The 17,288-nt window shown below is 44.1% G+C and overlaps 1 protein-coding gene across 3 annotated transcripts in view; it reads right to left on the bottom strand.

Moving 5' to 3' along the window:
* Window positions 1-17,288, bottom strand: part of NCK1 (NCK adaptor protein 1) — a 137,037-nt gene that overhangs the window by 26,292 nt on the left and 93,457 nt on the right. The window contains exon 1 of one of the 3 annotated variants that reach the window (XM_088473866.1): window positions 5,678-5,758. The exons of the other annotated variants lie outside the window; for them this stretch is intronic. Within the exon in view, the coding sequence (XP_088329992.1) occupies window positions 5,678-5,711 (34 nt within the window). The 5' untranslated portion in view covers window positions 5,712-5,758. Of the gene's footprint in view, window positions 1-5,677; window positions 5,759-17,288 lie in introns of those variants that run through there. 3 annotated transcript variants of the gene reach the window in all.

Raw genomic sequence — 17,288 nt, 5'->3', positions numbered from 1 at the left:
TGATCGTGTGCAGATCGCCATGTGTGTGGCCACCTTTAGTTCTGGTAATGCTACAGGCAGGATGATGCCTAACCTTTGGTTTATTCACATGCGTTCTGAATAAATTAATGAAACATGGAGGTAAAACACATTATTGTTATAATATTCGTTCCAAGCTTATATTCCCACTGCACCTGTTAAAAAAAATAACTATTCCCTTCAACCTCCCATATAGGCAGTTGTTGCCCTAGCCACATGTTTAATAAAGTCTTATTCATGTCAAAAAGCTGAAAACAAATTTGAGTTAACATGAGACCACTGGCCCTGCCTCTGTGTAGGAATCCACACAACGCATTCTGTACAGTAATAACAGAAAGCAGTCACTCACATTCTCAAAGATCTAGTGCATATTGATAAAGTGCTACATAATGTGACATAATAGTGATGTGGCTGTAAATAGGACTGCTATAATATGTACACAATATGTCGAATATAAACAAAAACATAACATGTTCATAACAGATTGTCGTTCAGTCTCTCTGAAATAAGTTACTGGTATCAAAGTTCAGCAAGTGGTATGTTTATTGCTGGCTGCTCAGTATTGCGAAAATTACAATGTACAATCAAAGCATAATGAAGGGAATCAGCTTCCTTGCGGGTTGCTCACTGCCAACTACCATATATGCCTTGATAGACTTGGAAACACAGCATCAGAACTCCACAGATACTATTGCAAAAACTCTCATACACGCTGTTCAGTACCTCCTTCCTTAGAGAACACCTGCTGCAGAGCAGTATCCAGACTACAGATAGAAGGTCGACAATGTCTAGATAGACACCAGATGTTAAACAGGCAACAGGTCGCCAGGGACAAAAGATCGACATGTACAAATGGTCGACTGTGTCAAAAGTTCAACGCGAAAATGGTTGACTCAAAAATGGCCAATTTTTTTTTTTTTTTACGGTTAGGCACTTACCCCGAGGGTTAAGGATAGGCACCAGAAGGGAGGGCTAGGCAGTTACCCCGACCGTTAGAGTCAGGCACGGTTTTGAAATATTATTCGGAAATGGTGGTTGTTAGTCATTTAAACGGATACGATTTGGTCAGCTCTAGGTAATGTGACGCACATATCGGAATCCAACACAATCTCTGCAATTGGAGACCTTTAGACTGCACTGCTGACCAGAAATGATGTTGCCCATGACATAATCCTCTGCCACAAGGGTCATAACGGTGATTAATCCAGAAAGGGAATACTATGAAAAGTCCCATCTGCCCTATAACCTCAACGCTCTCTCTAGGATAATTCTCATAACATTCTAATTATACAGGCACAATCTGTGCAGAAGTGCCAGGCTAGACAAAGCATCCCATTCCCAAACCCTAAAATATACACATTAAGTCCCATATGCTACATGCAAATGCCTCTCTTTTCTACCCGCTGACATCCCCCCTTGCAGCGTGAGGATTCTAAACACTGAATTTGATCACCTGCTTCTGATTGGGTAAGAGGAGTCAAATTTGTTATAGACACCAGTGTACTCCATGCAATTCTCAGTATACCAAAAGCTTTAGTGATCTCCTTTTGCTCAAGCTCTGAAATCACATTACAGTACATACACAGAACAGAAGGCAACAAACAGAATCCGGGTGCAGTATGGAGCATCAGAGACTAAACAAGTGTGTGTAAGCATATAGAGCAGACCAAGGTGCTCTATTACAGGACAAACATTAAAATTATTACCATTATTATTACCAGTTATTTATATAGCGCACACATATTCCGCAGCACTTTACAGAGAATATTTGGCCATTCACATCAGTCCCTGCCCCAGTGGAGCTTACAATCTATGTTCCCTATCACATGCGCACACACATACACACTAGGGTTAATTTTTATATTTGGAGCCAATTAACCTACCAGTATATTTTTGGAGTGTGGGAGGAAACCGGAGCACCCGGAGGAAACCCACGCAAGCAGAGGGAGAATATACAAACTCCACACAGTTAGAGCTGAGGTGGGAAATGCAGTACAGTTGGCATCTCAGGGCAGAAGCTTGCATCATATGGCATAACAGCTCTGCAAGGAGTAATAAACCGCGGAAATGACTATTATTGACATATTAACTTCCAGAGAGAAGTGCACAGAATGTCAAATTATTTCAAGCATCAGAACACCATGACTGCCTGTGACAATGTCACTACTAGGACTCCACATGGAGTCGGTATGATATACCGCTGGACGGGTTGCTGGTGGTTAGAAGACAGACAGCGGCATCCCGATCTTCAAAATCCCAAAAGAGGCCGCGAAGTACCCTAACCCTCTCCCTCCTGCAAACCCTCCTTCGGTGGTGCCTAACCCTAACCTGCCCCCTTGAGGTGCCTAATCCAAACCCCCCTCTCCCAGCAGCCTAACCCTACCCTAACCCACCCAAGGGGGTCCCTAATCCTAACCCCCCATCCCCAGGATAATACTAGTATACTTTCCTTAGGGGTACCGGTGTCAGTATCTTGATCCCTTTAGGGTCGCGGTGTCAGCTTCCTGAATGGGTTACGGGATTTCGGTACCAGCATCTTAACCACATCCCCTCCACATACATGTCTGGTACTATGTATCAATACTGTTCACTCAAGTATCTTGCTAGCTGCAAACCTGTTTGATCATGCAATCACTGCAGTTAAGCACATTACACTGCCATGTATAACTCTCAATAGAAAGGTGGACTGCATGTTTAGATCAGGGGTAGAGAACGTGTTGCACTCCAGTTGCTGTGCAAGTATACATCCCAACATGCCCTGCCATTCAGATCATGCCTAAACAGCAAATCTGTGGCAGGGAATATTGGGATGTGTATTACCACAGCAGCAGGAGTGCAGTACATTATCTACCTCTGGTTTAGATCATGTGTCTCCCTGCCAAGAGCACTGTATGCTGGGTTTACAAACATGTGAAAAACATCTAAGTTGAGTGTCTATTCCTCTATTCATGATAACATGAGCAGGACTAAGAAATCCTCATTTGCACACCACATAATTGTCGCCATTTTGTTGGTTAGAAAACAAAATTTGACCACACGCTCCGTAGTGAAGTTTGGACCATCGAGCAGGAAACCTATTATGTCATAATGGAGTCCTGTCTCAATCAAGGGACCATTCATTGTCCCAGCTGACTGATCCCACATTGTAACTCCTTTCCTGTAGCCTGCAGATGTTTCCTGTTACCAAGATAACCTCTCATCGCTACTTATAACAAACTTATTTACATCTATTCTCAGCTACTGGCATTGTGCGTCTATGCCCCTGACATAGTGCAAATATTGTTTCAATGAATGCACACGGGTATGTTACCTGTATGGCAGAAAGCCTAATTATGCCCTCAAAGCAGAGCCGAAAGAGCAAAACCTGGGAGACCAGCAAACCCTGAAATCTGTCTCAAGAGTAGAGGTTACTGCAATCACATAGCAATCAAAGTGCACCTCACACATAACCGTCCTACAAATGGTGCTACTGGATGTTTCTCTACAGAGAACGGCTGGGGTAGCAGGGCATGCTGGGGTTAGTTGTTGCACTTGTGTTGGAGATGCCTACCTTTGCTATAACCTACACATCACATACATGACCACTTTACACACACAATACTGTAAATGGGCAACTTATACATTGTCCATCCACATTAAAATAGATAAAAATTAGGAACATCTAGGAGGGGGGCAGGGTTATCAAACCTAAAAAAAAAAAAGGAAAGTGTAGGCCTATCCCTTAGCAACCAATTACATTCTCATTCTAACTATAACTAGTGCACTAGATAAATGATACCTAGAAAATGATTGGTCGCTGCCACTTCTTCATTATGGCTAAGAAGCCATAGAGAAAAAGCGGTACTGCTGCTGGTCAACTCCACTGAGTTAGATACGGATGGGTAAATTTGGCATATCTGATATCAGGAGAATACCTGAACGCAGGCAGCATTGCTGCTGTTCCTGGGAGCCCTGTGAATTGCGGTGAGGTCAGTGTGGGGTAGTGCTGCTGTCCGTTGGAGGAAAGCCATGTGTTACACATTACTGATCTGGAGGAAACTTCCCCCATTGGGGTCTCTCTGATGGAAAGCTGCTAAGCAGAAAGCTCTTAATCCTAAATAGTCTCACACAAAAAAGTTGCTTAACCCCTTTCTCTGTGCCTCTTAATCCTGCCAGATTTGACTTCACTTCCATTTCCTGTCCACAACTGGTTGCCAAAGTCCACCGGAGTCTTGCTCAAAGTGTCTCAAACCCATAATTAAAGGACCTTCCGAACTGCTGCATTAACCCCTTTTGTGCCAACAAAGTTTTCCATATCTCAGACATCTGACTAATAAATATTATATAAATATACCTACAAATCCAGGTCTGGCACTTTATAATAAAATTTAACTTGACCCGGTGCCTCCACATAGATAATACATTACCCCAAACGGTGCGGCACTCAGGTACATTGGAGCAGACAAAAGGCAATATATCGCAATATATCAAAATATAATATAAATACAGGTTGAGTCTCCGATATCCAAAATGCTTGGGACCAGGGATATTTTGGATAACGGAATATTCCGTAATTTGGAATATTTGCATATCATAATGAAATATCTTGGGAATGGGACCCAAATATACACACAGAATGCATGTATGTGTTATATACACCTTATACACACAGCCTGCAGGTCATTTTATACAATATTTTCAATAATTTTGTGGCTCAAACAAAGTTTGTGTACATGCATGAAATTCATTTATGTTTCATATACACCCTATACACACAGCCTGAAGGTAATTTTGTACAATATTTGTAATAATTTGTGCCTTAGACAAAGTTTGTGTACATTGAACCATCAAAAATCAAAGGTTTCATTATCTGTGTCATGCCAAAATAATTCCGTAGTTCGGAATATTCCGTATTTCGGAATATTTGGATATGGGAGACTCAACGTGTGTGTGTGTGTGTGTGTATATATATATATATATATATATATATATATATATATATATAACATTTGTTATAATAGAGGAGATCCCATCAGTAGCAGGTACATGGCCTGAGGGCTTTATCTGCATATTATACACATGAATAACTGCACTACAGGTAACACAATAGTGTTATTCTCACCACCATAGCCTAAATTGTAACGATTTCTTGTGCGTCAATGCATGCTACTAGTAGAATGTATGTGTACAAGCATTACAGATGGAAAACATTTCAATAACGCATCACTAATTGTTAATGCTCTCTCCCCACCGCATGTCCTAATTGAACAATATTAGCAATGTGTAAAAACTGTATTTATAGAATTATAGCTACTGTACAAATCTTAAAATAGCATACATGACATCAGCTTTTTAGGGACAGAACAAACCCAATTAGACAGAAATGTATGAAAACAATTAGACGACTGCTTCTAACCAAAGCATAAAGGAACAGCGTAAGGAATACACACTATCAGGCAGGGCTAGCTGGTGACATTTCACCTGCACCCAGTGCAACCAATGTGTGACCTCCTTGTGCTCAGCACTGAGACAATGAGGGACATTTCTCAACCACAATGCACTGGGACAGCAGTGATTATAAAGGAGCTTTGTCCACAGGCAGATGGGTGGTTACAGACTACAACCGAGCACAAAAACGACATGGAGAAGGGACCCTGAGCCTCCAGACAGGCTGACTTACTGAACCAGTGTCTGAAGAGGTTCGGAAGATCCATGCTTTCTTCCCAGTGTCTCCGCTCTCTGGAAGTTGTGTCTCTCTGGAGCACAGTCTGAAACTTCCTGCCCCTGGGGTGGGGGAAGCTGGAGAGCAGCAGTCACATGACCTGGCCCTTCCTACGGAAACAGTCTATTCTTTGGGCAATCCTACCCCTGAATTAACCCTATAGATCCCAGGATGGCTAGAAAAGCACTGTCTGTTCATTAGGACAGTTCTCAGGATAAGTTTTTGTTTGTATTTTCTTGCAAGTACTTCTAGGCAAAAACTATTCAGGGCAAGCATACTTAATCTGTGGCACCACAAGTCCCAGCATGCCCTTGCTATATTCAAATACAAGGTATCCTGCTGATTAATTTGCGGTTTATGAGGGGTTTTTTTAAAAGAAAGGTTTATTCAGGAGGCACATGTTGGTGGCAGGAGAGATGGGATTTATAGTATATAATAAAACCACATCTATATGTATAAAGACATATGCTACAATAATTCCATACACAAGACAAGACCGTCAGGTACAGTAAAGACACTAACATGACAATAAGACCTAAAATGTTCAGTATTACAGGGTCAGGCAATTCAAGCAGCATACCAAAACACTGAGATCGGCCTAATCAAAATCCTATTTAACGAGATAGACGTTTTAGTTCTGTGTGCGCGTGCAGTTGCTCCTTGCATCATAAAATGTGCCTTATGCATTCTAGTTATTCAACTGCCTCAGTAACAGTACAGCAAGATCCATACCGCTCACAGCAGGTCTATTCATTAGGTGATCCAGCTGCAGGCATACCACCCTCCACATTAATGCATTTGAAAGATTTTAGTTTTTATTATCTTTCCACCCTTATGGGCCTGGCACACAAAAGGTTAAGTCGTAACCTGCTGAACAGCTCTGATATTATTTCTGACAACTGCTCCCAAAAATTCAAGGTGGGGGGGGGGGGGGGGGGGGGGAGAGAGAGGGGGGTTAGGAGGAGACATTGCAAGGTCACAGGATGCTGACCTGCTGGAGGTCTTGCAGCTTGGGACTGGAGGCTGACTTGTATAAACATGTAGATAACAGCCTGGATGCACATGGCCTGGGGGAAATCAGACAATCAGTCAAAGTCAACCTCAACATTACCAGGGGACTGTGAGGCAGACTGTGTGCTGCTAATTTACATGCCTTATTTACATGATGTCAGGCAAGTGAACAGCAGGTATTTACTAGCACATTTGCATAGACAGCCCAGATCAATGACTCAGTCAGCTGCTACCAGGACTTGTCTGTCCTAATGTAAAAAGATGGCTTAACCATGCCTAAACTGCACTTTAAGGTAGGGTGTGCTTAATTCTAGGCATTAGTGAAACTTGTGGTGCCAGAAGGGCAGGGACAGTGTTCTCAGGAACTGGGACTGATGCATCATGCCTAAATATGCTCAGTTTCACTGTAAAGACTCCTGCTATTCTTCTCATCACAATGTTTAGCAATGTCTTCACACGCCACACTTGTGACTTATATACAGTATGTTACCTAACTTACGCGATTCATTTCACATTTAACTAAAGCAAAAAGGAGTAGCATTTGAGAAGTGATTGAGTAATAACTCCTGAAAGATTCTCCTAAAACAGTAGAAGAAAACCAATTTTAAAGGGGTTTTTTTGTAACATGTTCCAGCACCCACATTTTCATAAATCATTAATATTCATATTAATTGCACATATTGCCTTTCTGCAGTACAGACGGTGTAATGGTTAGCATTACTGCATCACAGAACTGAGGTTGTGGGTTCCCATTCCCACCACAGCCAACTGTGTGGAGTTTGTATATTCTCCCTGTGCTTGCGTGGGTTTTACTTGGGTGATCCGGTTTCCTCCTGCACTCCAAAAATATACTGGTAGGTTAACTGGCTCCCGAAACAAATTAACCCTAGTGTGTATGTGTGTGTGCATGTGGTATGGAATATAGATTGTAAGCTCCACTGGGGCAGGGACTGATGTGAACGGCCAAATATTCGCTCTGTAAATCGCTGCATAATGTGGGCAGTATATAAATAACAGATAATAAATAATGCTCTTAAAAGGTTACCCATATTGTCACTCAATTCATATATACTTTATTCAATGTATTGTCAGCACATTGGGGCAGATTCAATTAGCCGCAGGTTGAGCCGCGCAGTCAGTGCCCTCGGGTAAAGTGCCCGTAGCTATTATAGCTCTGGGTCCTTTAGCAGCGAGAACAGACAGCGTGGCACAATCTGCGGCTAATTAATTCTGCCCAATAGTATTATATAAAACATTTTTTCAGGTGGTTCAATAATAATTAAAAAAAATCTTGAGGCCATGTTTTATTTGCTGATTTTCAAATAACTGAAGGGATTATTACCCCTGATACCCACATGCCCAGAGGTTCGGGAGAGCCCCAACAAATGTTAGCATTGGGCAGGTAGGCCATGAGAGTTGGGGAAACCTGCAGGCTTTTTGTTTTTCTTTTTTTCCCAAGCCCCTTCCCCCTATATAGGCTCCAGGGGTAAAATGTTAAATTTAGACCTATAAACACTAAACGAAAAGAAGAAAACCGTGCTGGTATTGACATATTTGTTAGTAATTAATCTTTAATAGATTAAGGTTTGCTCTCTATTACGTAACCGGCTTGTTTAAATTATACCAACATTTCCCGTATGATCCCTACGGCGTGTAAAGTCATGCTTCTGCTGTTCTTTGATAGGCATGGTATGATCCTACAACACTGGGTTCCCCGTGGACAGACAATTAATGGTGACTACTGTGCAAACGTCCTGAAAACACATTTGCGTGGAGCCATGAGGAAGAAAAGACCACATTTGCTGAAGAAACAGTTTTTGCTCCAAGACAATGCCCGACCGCATGTTGCTGCTGTTGCATTGGCAGTACTGACTGAAATTAATTGGACAGCACTGGAACACCCTCCTGTGATTTCTGGGCATTCCCAACCCTGAAAAGACAACTGCATGGAGAGAAGTTCTCAACAGATGATGAAGTGGAAAATGCCACAGCTGTAACACTAAAAGTGATGTCACAAAACAGTCTCTACTGCACGTCTGATTCGTTGTTGAAAAGCTGCAAAAAATGTATTGAATATGATGGACGCTACTTTGACAAAGAAAATGTTCAGATCCTGTAGAGCACAGGTTCTCAAACTCGATCCTCAGGACCCCAAACAGTGCATGTTTTCCAGGTCTCCTCACAGAATCAGTGAAATAATTAGCTCCACCTGTGGATCTTTTAAAATGTGTCAGTGAGTAATAAATACACCTGTGTACCTGCTGGGTGACCTGCAAAACGTGACCTGTGTGGGGTCTTGAGGACAGAGTTCGAGAACCACTGCTGTAGAGTCATCGGATTCTGGATAAGAAAATCAGTCTCATTACTTTTTTTTTTCCAAACTAATAAACAAGTACACTCATTAGGACTTAAATAATGAAGAAGGTAAAGCTTTATTCGGATCACATCAGCATCATATAGGTCAACATTTTGGTCTCTTGTAAGACCTTGGTCAAGAACGTTCGAGTACAATTGCACAGGTAATTGAATTATCCCTATTGGACTGCCATGGAGAATTATAATATATACTAACGCATACTGTAAATTATAATAAATTTAGAAAGGCAAGAAACATCAAAAACCAATTGGCACCTAGCACTTTAAAATCAATAAAGACTACAACTAATCAATAGATCCAGAAAAGCAAAGGTTTTTTTTAAATGTAACAGTTGTAACATATGTAAATTTGTTGATACTAAAGCTGCATACACACGTAACGATTTTTTTGAACGGTTTAACTACGACGTCGTTATCGTTCAAAAAATCGTTCAGTTCCTGAGTTATAACGATAATCGTTCATGCGCGTTCACGTTTGTAGTTTACCGTCCATTTCTGACTGACCAACTTATCGATTTTCATTAAGGGAAGGTAGATTTTTCATTCATCGTTGAAAAAAATCGTTCACTTTTTCAAAGGAAAAACTGAATCAAAATCGTTCACTAACAAAATCGTGTGTATGCAGCTCAAGAATAACCAATTATCTAATTTTAACACCACAGTATCATACAAAATTAACTGTTTAATGAATTGTACCACTGCATGGGTAGTTTATGTTTTAGAATGCCCATGCCAACTTAAATATGTGGGAAAAACTAAAAGGAATCTCAAATTGCGTATACAAGAACATGTTAGAGGTATTAAGAACAGAGTTGATAATCACTCTGTACCAAAGCATTTATCCAAATACCAGAATGCGGAATCCATCAGGGCTAAGATTTAAAGCCATTGAATTAGTACAACTTGGTGATAGGGGTGGTGATAGGGAGAATAAATTATCACAAATAGAAAAGTATTGGATATTCACCCTCAACACCATGGCACCATACGGGATGAATGAGAGCTATGAGATTACACTATTCTTATAAATTACCGATTTTCACGCCCTTTTCTTTTTCTTCTGGTTTAGTATGAGATTTAAACTGATCTATATTGAATATATTATGTTTATACATACACTTATACATATGCCTATAGATGGTTTTTATGAATGAGATTATATTTATTTATTTATTGTATTATGTAGTCACTAGATGTGTGTATTAAGTTGATCGATTCTTGTCCTTACTGTAATTTGTCGTAGGGATAATAATTACAATTTATTAAATGTATTAATTAACACTACATTTTATATTATTATAAATTCTAAGTAATTTTAGATTGATATGGTTTTTAGAAGATAAGAATTATTTTAAGATGTCCATCTAATCGGGTTTATTTAATGTTTACTATGTATACTACCTAGTTCTAGAACGATGGGATGTCTGTCAATGTAATTATAGTATTGTATACCCAACGCTTATATACCTACCTATGATAATGACATCTATATAAATAGGAACTCTGACAAAATGGCGTCCACGAGTCGAATGATGGAGACTATGCCAAAATGGCTGCGGATGTTTGTCCTCTAGTGGTGAGAGGAAATGCTATTAGGGCAGCACACTGCGATCGCGCGCCAGATAGAGAGGAGGAGAACACTCTCCCGGCTAGGCAATTCGTTAGGGTCTTCTAGACAATACTCGCGAGATCAGAGTGTTCCTGCGCAAGCGCGGTAACGGGCAAAATGGCGCCCGCAGTCGGAAATCCGGCTTTGCCTAACAAGGGCAGGTATATAAAGTAGCGGGGTATCCCTTTTTGGGTGTTATCCTCCTGACGAAGTCCTACCAAAGTGGTGTAAGAGACAAAACGCGTTGAGGAAGCGGGGACCTCTGTCAGATAAGCCTATTTTGAACTCTTAATGTAATTACGCATTTTTGTGTTTGTGTTTATTGTATGCTTCAATAAATTGTCTCTGATAATACACTATGAGATTGTTCCTTTTCTCCTACACACCAATGAATTTGGAGTAAGAACTGAACCCAATAAAATCCAAGACGGCGTTAGAGAATCTAAGGACTATATATTACGTGCTTGTATTCTAGCATACTACAGTACACATAACTCAGTGTTTATGGTGCGGGCACAAATTAATTAGCATTCGACCATATGAGATATGGTAAGAACGTAGAAATCGAGATAACAAGGGTAAGTTCTTACCATAGGGTATCCACAGGATACCTTGGGGATGTCCCAAAGCAGTATCCTTCAAGGGTGGGGATGCTACTGTGCTGAGAGGAGAATCCGTCGCCCGAAGGAAGCATCCTGAGAGGCGTAGGTATCAAAAGTATAATACCGTACGAAAGTATGGACAGATGACCACGTGGCCGCCTTGCAAAGCTGAACAGCTGAGGCGCCACATCGAGCTGCCCACGAAGGACCCACAGACCTAGTGGAATGAGCCTTAACAGAAGATGGAACAGGAAGGCCCTCGTGAGCAAAAGGTTCAGAGATAGCCAGTCAAATCCATCCTGCCAATGTTTCTTTAGTGGCAGGCCAACCTCTTTTGTGGAAGCCATAAAGGACAAACAAAGAGTGACTACCAATAGACAGAAGTGCGGTCCACATAGATTTTCAAGGCCGGCACCACATCAAAGGTGGCCTCACCAACCGAAAGGTCCGGTGAAGTAAACGATGGTACAATAATTTCCTCGTTGATATGGAAACTAGATACCACCTTTGGAAGAAACCCAGGACGAGTGCGCAGCACAGCCCTGTTTTTATGAAAAATTAGAAATGGAGGTCTACATGAGAGAGCTCCCAATTCCGAACCCCTTCTGGCCGACGCAATAGCCAGAAGGAATACAGTCTTAGTGGTTAGCCATTTCAAATCCACTGAGCCCAGTGGTTCAAATGGCAGTCCTTGAAGAGTATTCAAGACCACAGCCAGATCACATGGTGCCACAGGTGGAACAAAGGGAGGCTGAATTAGAAGCACCCTTTGCATAAAGGTGCGGACATCAGGAAGCATAGCAATCCTACGATGAAACCACACTGAAAGTGCAGACACCTGTACCTTCAGGGAAACTAGGCAAAGACCCTGGTCTAAACCCGCCTGTAGGATGGCCAGAACACCTGAGGAGCATAACCTCTAGTGTGACACCACTAGAATAAAGCCCGCCACACTCTATGGTAGATGTTGACAGATGAAGGCTTCCGAGCTCTCAGCATGGTGTTGACCACTGAACTGGAGAAACCTCTGGACCTCAAGAGGGCAGTCTCAATTACCACGCCGTCAAAGACAGCCGACTCAGGTCCGGATGAAGGCAAGGACCCCGAGATAGCAGGTCCTGACATTGAGGCAACAACAGCGGAGTGTCCACTGAGAGACTGAAGATCTGTGTACCAGTGCCGCCTAGGCCACGCTGGAGCAATCAGCAGTAGCGTGCCGCCTTCTTGCTTTAATTTGCATATCACTCGAGGAAGAATGGAGAACGGAGGGAAGAGGTACGCATACTGGAAGATCCACTTGACCGCCAGAGCGTCCACTAGACAAGCCTTTGCGTCTCTTGTTCTTGACCCGAACATTGGCAGTTTGTTGTTGTGTCGTGAGGCCATGAGATCTATCTCTAGAAGGCCCCACTTGTTCACCAGTAGCTGACACACCTCCTGGTGAAGAGACCACTCTCCTGGATGCACGTCTTGACGGCTGAGAAAGTCTGCTCCCAGTTGAGAACACTGCTGATATTGCGGTGAGATGTTTTTCTGCCCATACTAGAATGCGGGACACCTCTGTCAGAGCCGCCTGACTGCGAGTCCCTCCTTGGCGGTTTATGTATTCCACCGTGGTGGCGTTGTCCAACTGTACCTGCACAGGTTTACCATGCAGGACCTGTCTTGCTTGCTGGAGAGCCTTGAAAACTGCCCGCAGTTCCAATATGTTTATTGGAAGAGCAGCTTCTACCGATGTCCACCTTCCCTGAAAGAAATGTGGACCCATCACCGCTCCCAAGTCTCGGAGACTGGCATCCGTCGTCAGAAGGGCCCAGTCTGCATTCCAAAAGGGGCGCCCCTTGATCAGGTGAGGCGTCTGTAGCCACCAGGCCAGAGACAATCGCACCTACGGGGAAAGCACCATAGTCTGTGTCTTTATCCTTTGGGGGGACCCATTCCATCCGGAGAGGATCAGCTTCTGCAGAGGTCTTGAGTGAAACTGAGCAAACTCCACCATGTCGAACATAGATACCACGGATCCCAGTAACCTCACTGCCGAGTGAATAGACACCGGCGACTCTGCAGGCAAAGAGGGACCTTTCCCTGTAACGCAGAGATCTTTTCTCCCGTCACCAAGATCCTCTGATGTTGGGAATCCAACAGAGCTCCTAGATGGAGCATCCTCTGTGATGGTACCAGGGAGGACCAAGTAGCCAGACCGAAGGGGCAGAGCCTGAAACTGGAAGTGGTCCTTGACCACTGCAAATCTGAGGAAGCACTGTGTCCTGGGACAACAGGGATATGCAGGTAAGCATCCTGAATATCCAGCGACACCATGAAATCCCCAGGTTCCATTGCTATAATAATGGAACGCAGAGTCTCCATCCTGAACCGAGGAACCCCCAGAAATTTGTTGAGGGATTTGAGGTTGAGTATTGGCCGGTAGGACCCATTGGGTTTCTGCACCAGAAAAAGATTGGAGTAATACCCCAATCCCTTCTGAGACAAAGGAACTGGCACTATAACTCCATTCTGGAGCATCAAGTGCATTATCTTCTTGAATTCCCGGGCCTTGTCCTGATTGGACGGAAGGCCCATGGTGAAAAACCGGCTGGGCGTCGTCCTGCGGAAGGAGAGGGCGTACCCCTGAGAGACCACTTCTCTGACCCATGTGTCTGAAGTGGTCAGACACCAGCTTTAGGCGAATTTCAGAAGTCGGCCTCCCACTTTGAGGTCCCCCAAAGAGAGGCCTGTCCCGTCAGGCCGAAGGTTTGTCATCGGACTTGGGAGTGGGATGTCTGGTACTCCAGGCCTGCTTCCTAGGCTTTGCAGGTTTCTTGGCGGCAGTCCTCCTAGGAAAGGACTGTACCCTGGGTCTGTTCTGCGTTCTGTAGGGCCGAAAGGACGAAGAACCCGCTCCTGATGGGACAGTAGTGGAAGACAGACACGCAGACTTAGATGCTGCCGAAGTATCCACAATTTTGACTAGATCAGGGCCAAACAGCACTTCTCCATTGAAGGGTAACCCCTCCAAACCCTTTTTGGAATCAGCATCCGCCTTCCAAGAACGCAGCCACAGGATACGACGAGCCGCCGCTGCTGCCAAGGAGATCTTGGACGCCATGAGGCCCATACCTAAAGCTGCCTCATTAATGAAGGTAGCTGAGTCCCTTAAATTACCCACCAACTCCACCTGTTCAGATGACGAGTCTAGGTCCAGGGATGCCTCCAAGGTATCACCCCAGTGCTCCATAGCTCTTGCCACCCATCACACGGCCAAAGCCGGTCTGACACGCCTCCTGCAAGGGAATAAATCATTTTCAAACATTTCTACCCTGCGATCCGTTGGATTCTTTAAGGAGGACATAGAGGGCATAGGCAACGTAGCACTCTTTACTAGACGTGTGAATCCACTTATGCCGGGTTATCCCATTTTGCAAAATAATTATCTGCAAAAGGGTATGCCACCGCAAACCGTCTAGGGGCTGGTAACACTTACCCGGCGTTTTCCATGCCTCCTCTAAATGATTCACTAGCTGATCAGATAGGGGAAACACCGTAGCATCACTTTTAATATCCTTGAAAAAGGCATATTTTGATTTAGCTACATGAGGAGCGTCATCCCCAATAACCAAGGCCGTGCGCACCGCACGTATGAGCCATCATCTGTCGTCACAGCATCCTGATCTTGATGAGGTTGCAGCTGACGCTTCTGCGCCCGCACAGACGACTCGCCCTGTAACACCTCTGATAGCTGTTGTACTGAGGTAGACAGTGAATTAGCCCACGCAGGTTCATAGATGACCTGAGGGGGCGACAACAGGAAACTCTGAGGTACTATTAACTGTGTAGGAAACCCCTGCATAGGGGACGACACCATAGACTGCTGTGAGACCCCCATCTGGGGACATGCAGGGGTTGTCGTTAACTGGCCCACCAGGATAGTAAGTGCTGTAGCAAAACAAGCCCACGGTAGCTCCTGCACAGGTGTAGTGACAGAAGTCGGCCGTGCCAACCGCAGGCATACCTTACATAATCCATCAGAGTTACCATCACCCTCTGCCAATGGTACCCTGCATACAGTACACTTAGGCGGAATGGGGAAATCATGCTGACTGTCAGACATACTGAGTGTGTGACCCGGAGCTGCATGTGACCACCGCACTTCACAAGTTGTATAGTGAGGTATAAATCCCCCTTGCAACACCGCACCGCAAGGGCTTGAGCAGAGAAGAAGAAAGGGATAGGGAAAATAACTGACAGTATGTGAAAGTAACAGACAGCAGCGCTAGCCCAAAGTCACATACAATGCAGAATATTGAAAACCCTGCAGTATCTGCGCTTCATCAACTAACCAGACCTCAGCCTGGTAGGAAACAGCGCTGCATACACTGACCTTGCACCGAAGGAGAGGTATGCAGGGGGACCCAGACCACGATGCCCTCGTTAACAGCTTCCAGCAGCGTTTGCCACATGTATTAAAATGGCCACCGAGGAGCAGAGGGAGGGCTGGTCCAGGGGCGGAGCGCACGCAGATGCCTAACCACCTTGTGGAGAGGCCGTGGGCAGCGGGGGAGGCGCCGGCTGCTTAGCAGGGAAAGCGCGCTCCCCTGGCATGCATTTAACCCCTGGGACGCTGGACATTTACTGTTTCTGTCCAGTCCTCAGTCCCAGGGGGTAGTGGAGAGCGCAGGGATCAGTAGCCTGGTTCCACACTGCAGCCAGTCCCCAGGGAGCCCCCTGCCTGGGGACTAAGGACTGTGCTATTCGGCTGAGACCCACCGTGGGAACTTGCCGCTTACCTGAACCCCCGTAAATCCGGGCAACCGAGGCTACCGCTAGCTGTGACCCCCAGTCACCCACCAGCATCCCCGGATCAGTACCAGCATTCTGGTACCAGCGTGGTGTAGGAGCAACGACATGGACGTCAGTACAGACTGTCCATGTTGTCTGCTCGTTAGATGTGCAGTCACAGCTGCATTGAAGAACTTCAGGTGCCGTGCAGGCCACCACTCTTTAAGCTGCATCCGACTTCGGCCAGGCACCGACGAAAACAGTGCCTGAGGCTCGGGGGCGGGGTATAGGAGAGGGACCCCAGTGCATCCTGGGAGGATGGAGAAGTTTTTAACTCTGTGGTGCCTGGATGTCTGCCGCCATCGCCTATACCCCAAGGTATCCTGTGGATACCCTAAGGACCCTGAAGTAGAAAAAAAAAAATATTATATATATATATATATATATATATATATACACACACACACACACATATATATATACTCATATATATATATACATATATATACATACATACATATACACATATATATATACACATATACACTAGGGGTGATTGAAAAGTTTGTGACCTAAGCTATAATGAAGTGTGCTGAACACTCATAAAATGTTACGTTTTAGGATTACATAACAAGTGTCAAATTAATAACAGTCGCGGTTTTTGTTTTACAGACATTTGAAATGGACAGGATGATATTTGCAAAAAATTAATGTAATTGCTCATCGCGCAGTCATCTGCTACCTCGTCATACAGGGTTTACCACCCACAGAGATCCATGAGGACATGGTTAGGACACTAGGGAATGCTGCGGCTTCTTACAGCGTGGTTAAGAAATGGGCAGCAGAATTCAAACATGGAAAGGAGAGCCATGAAGATGTTCCCCATCCAGAGAGGCCAGTCACTATTACCACACAAGAAATCATTGACAAAATCCATGACATGATATTGGAATATCGAACAATAACAGAGCGTTACTTTGCCAAACATCTGTGTATCTCCCAGGAACGTGTTCATGCTGTTCTTCACAACAGACTCCAAATTACAAAGGTCTCAGCTTGATGGGTCCCAAAACTTCTTGGCTGGAACGTTTCACCATGGCAAAAACCAATCAGGCTCTGTTTGATGCATATCCTCACTTGGGTGCATTCTTCCAACCTGATACTAAAGAATAATCAAAACAGTGGAAGAATCAGG

This window comes from Taudactylus pleione, unplaced genomic scaffold (genome assembly GCF_031769625.1).
Source record: "Taudactylus pleione unplaced genomic scaffold, aTauple2 ptg000142l, whole genome shotgun sequence".
Classification (NCBI taxonomy): domain Eukaryota; kingdom Metazoa; phylum Chordata; class Amphibia; order Anura; family Myobatrachidae; genus Taudactylus; species Taudactylus pleione.
This window is presented reverse-complemented; position numbering and strand designations above follow the sequence as displayed.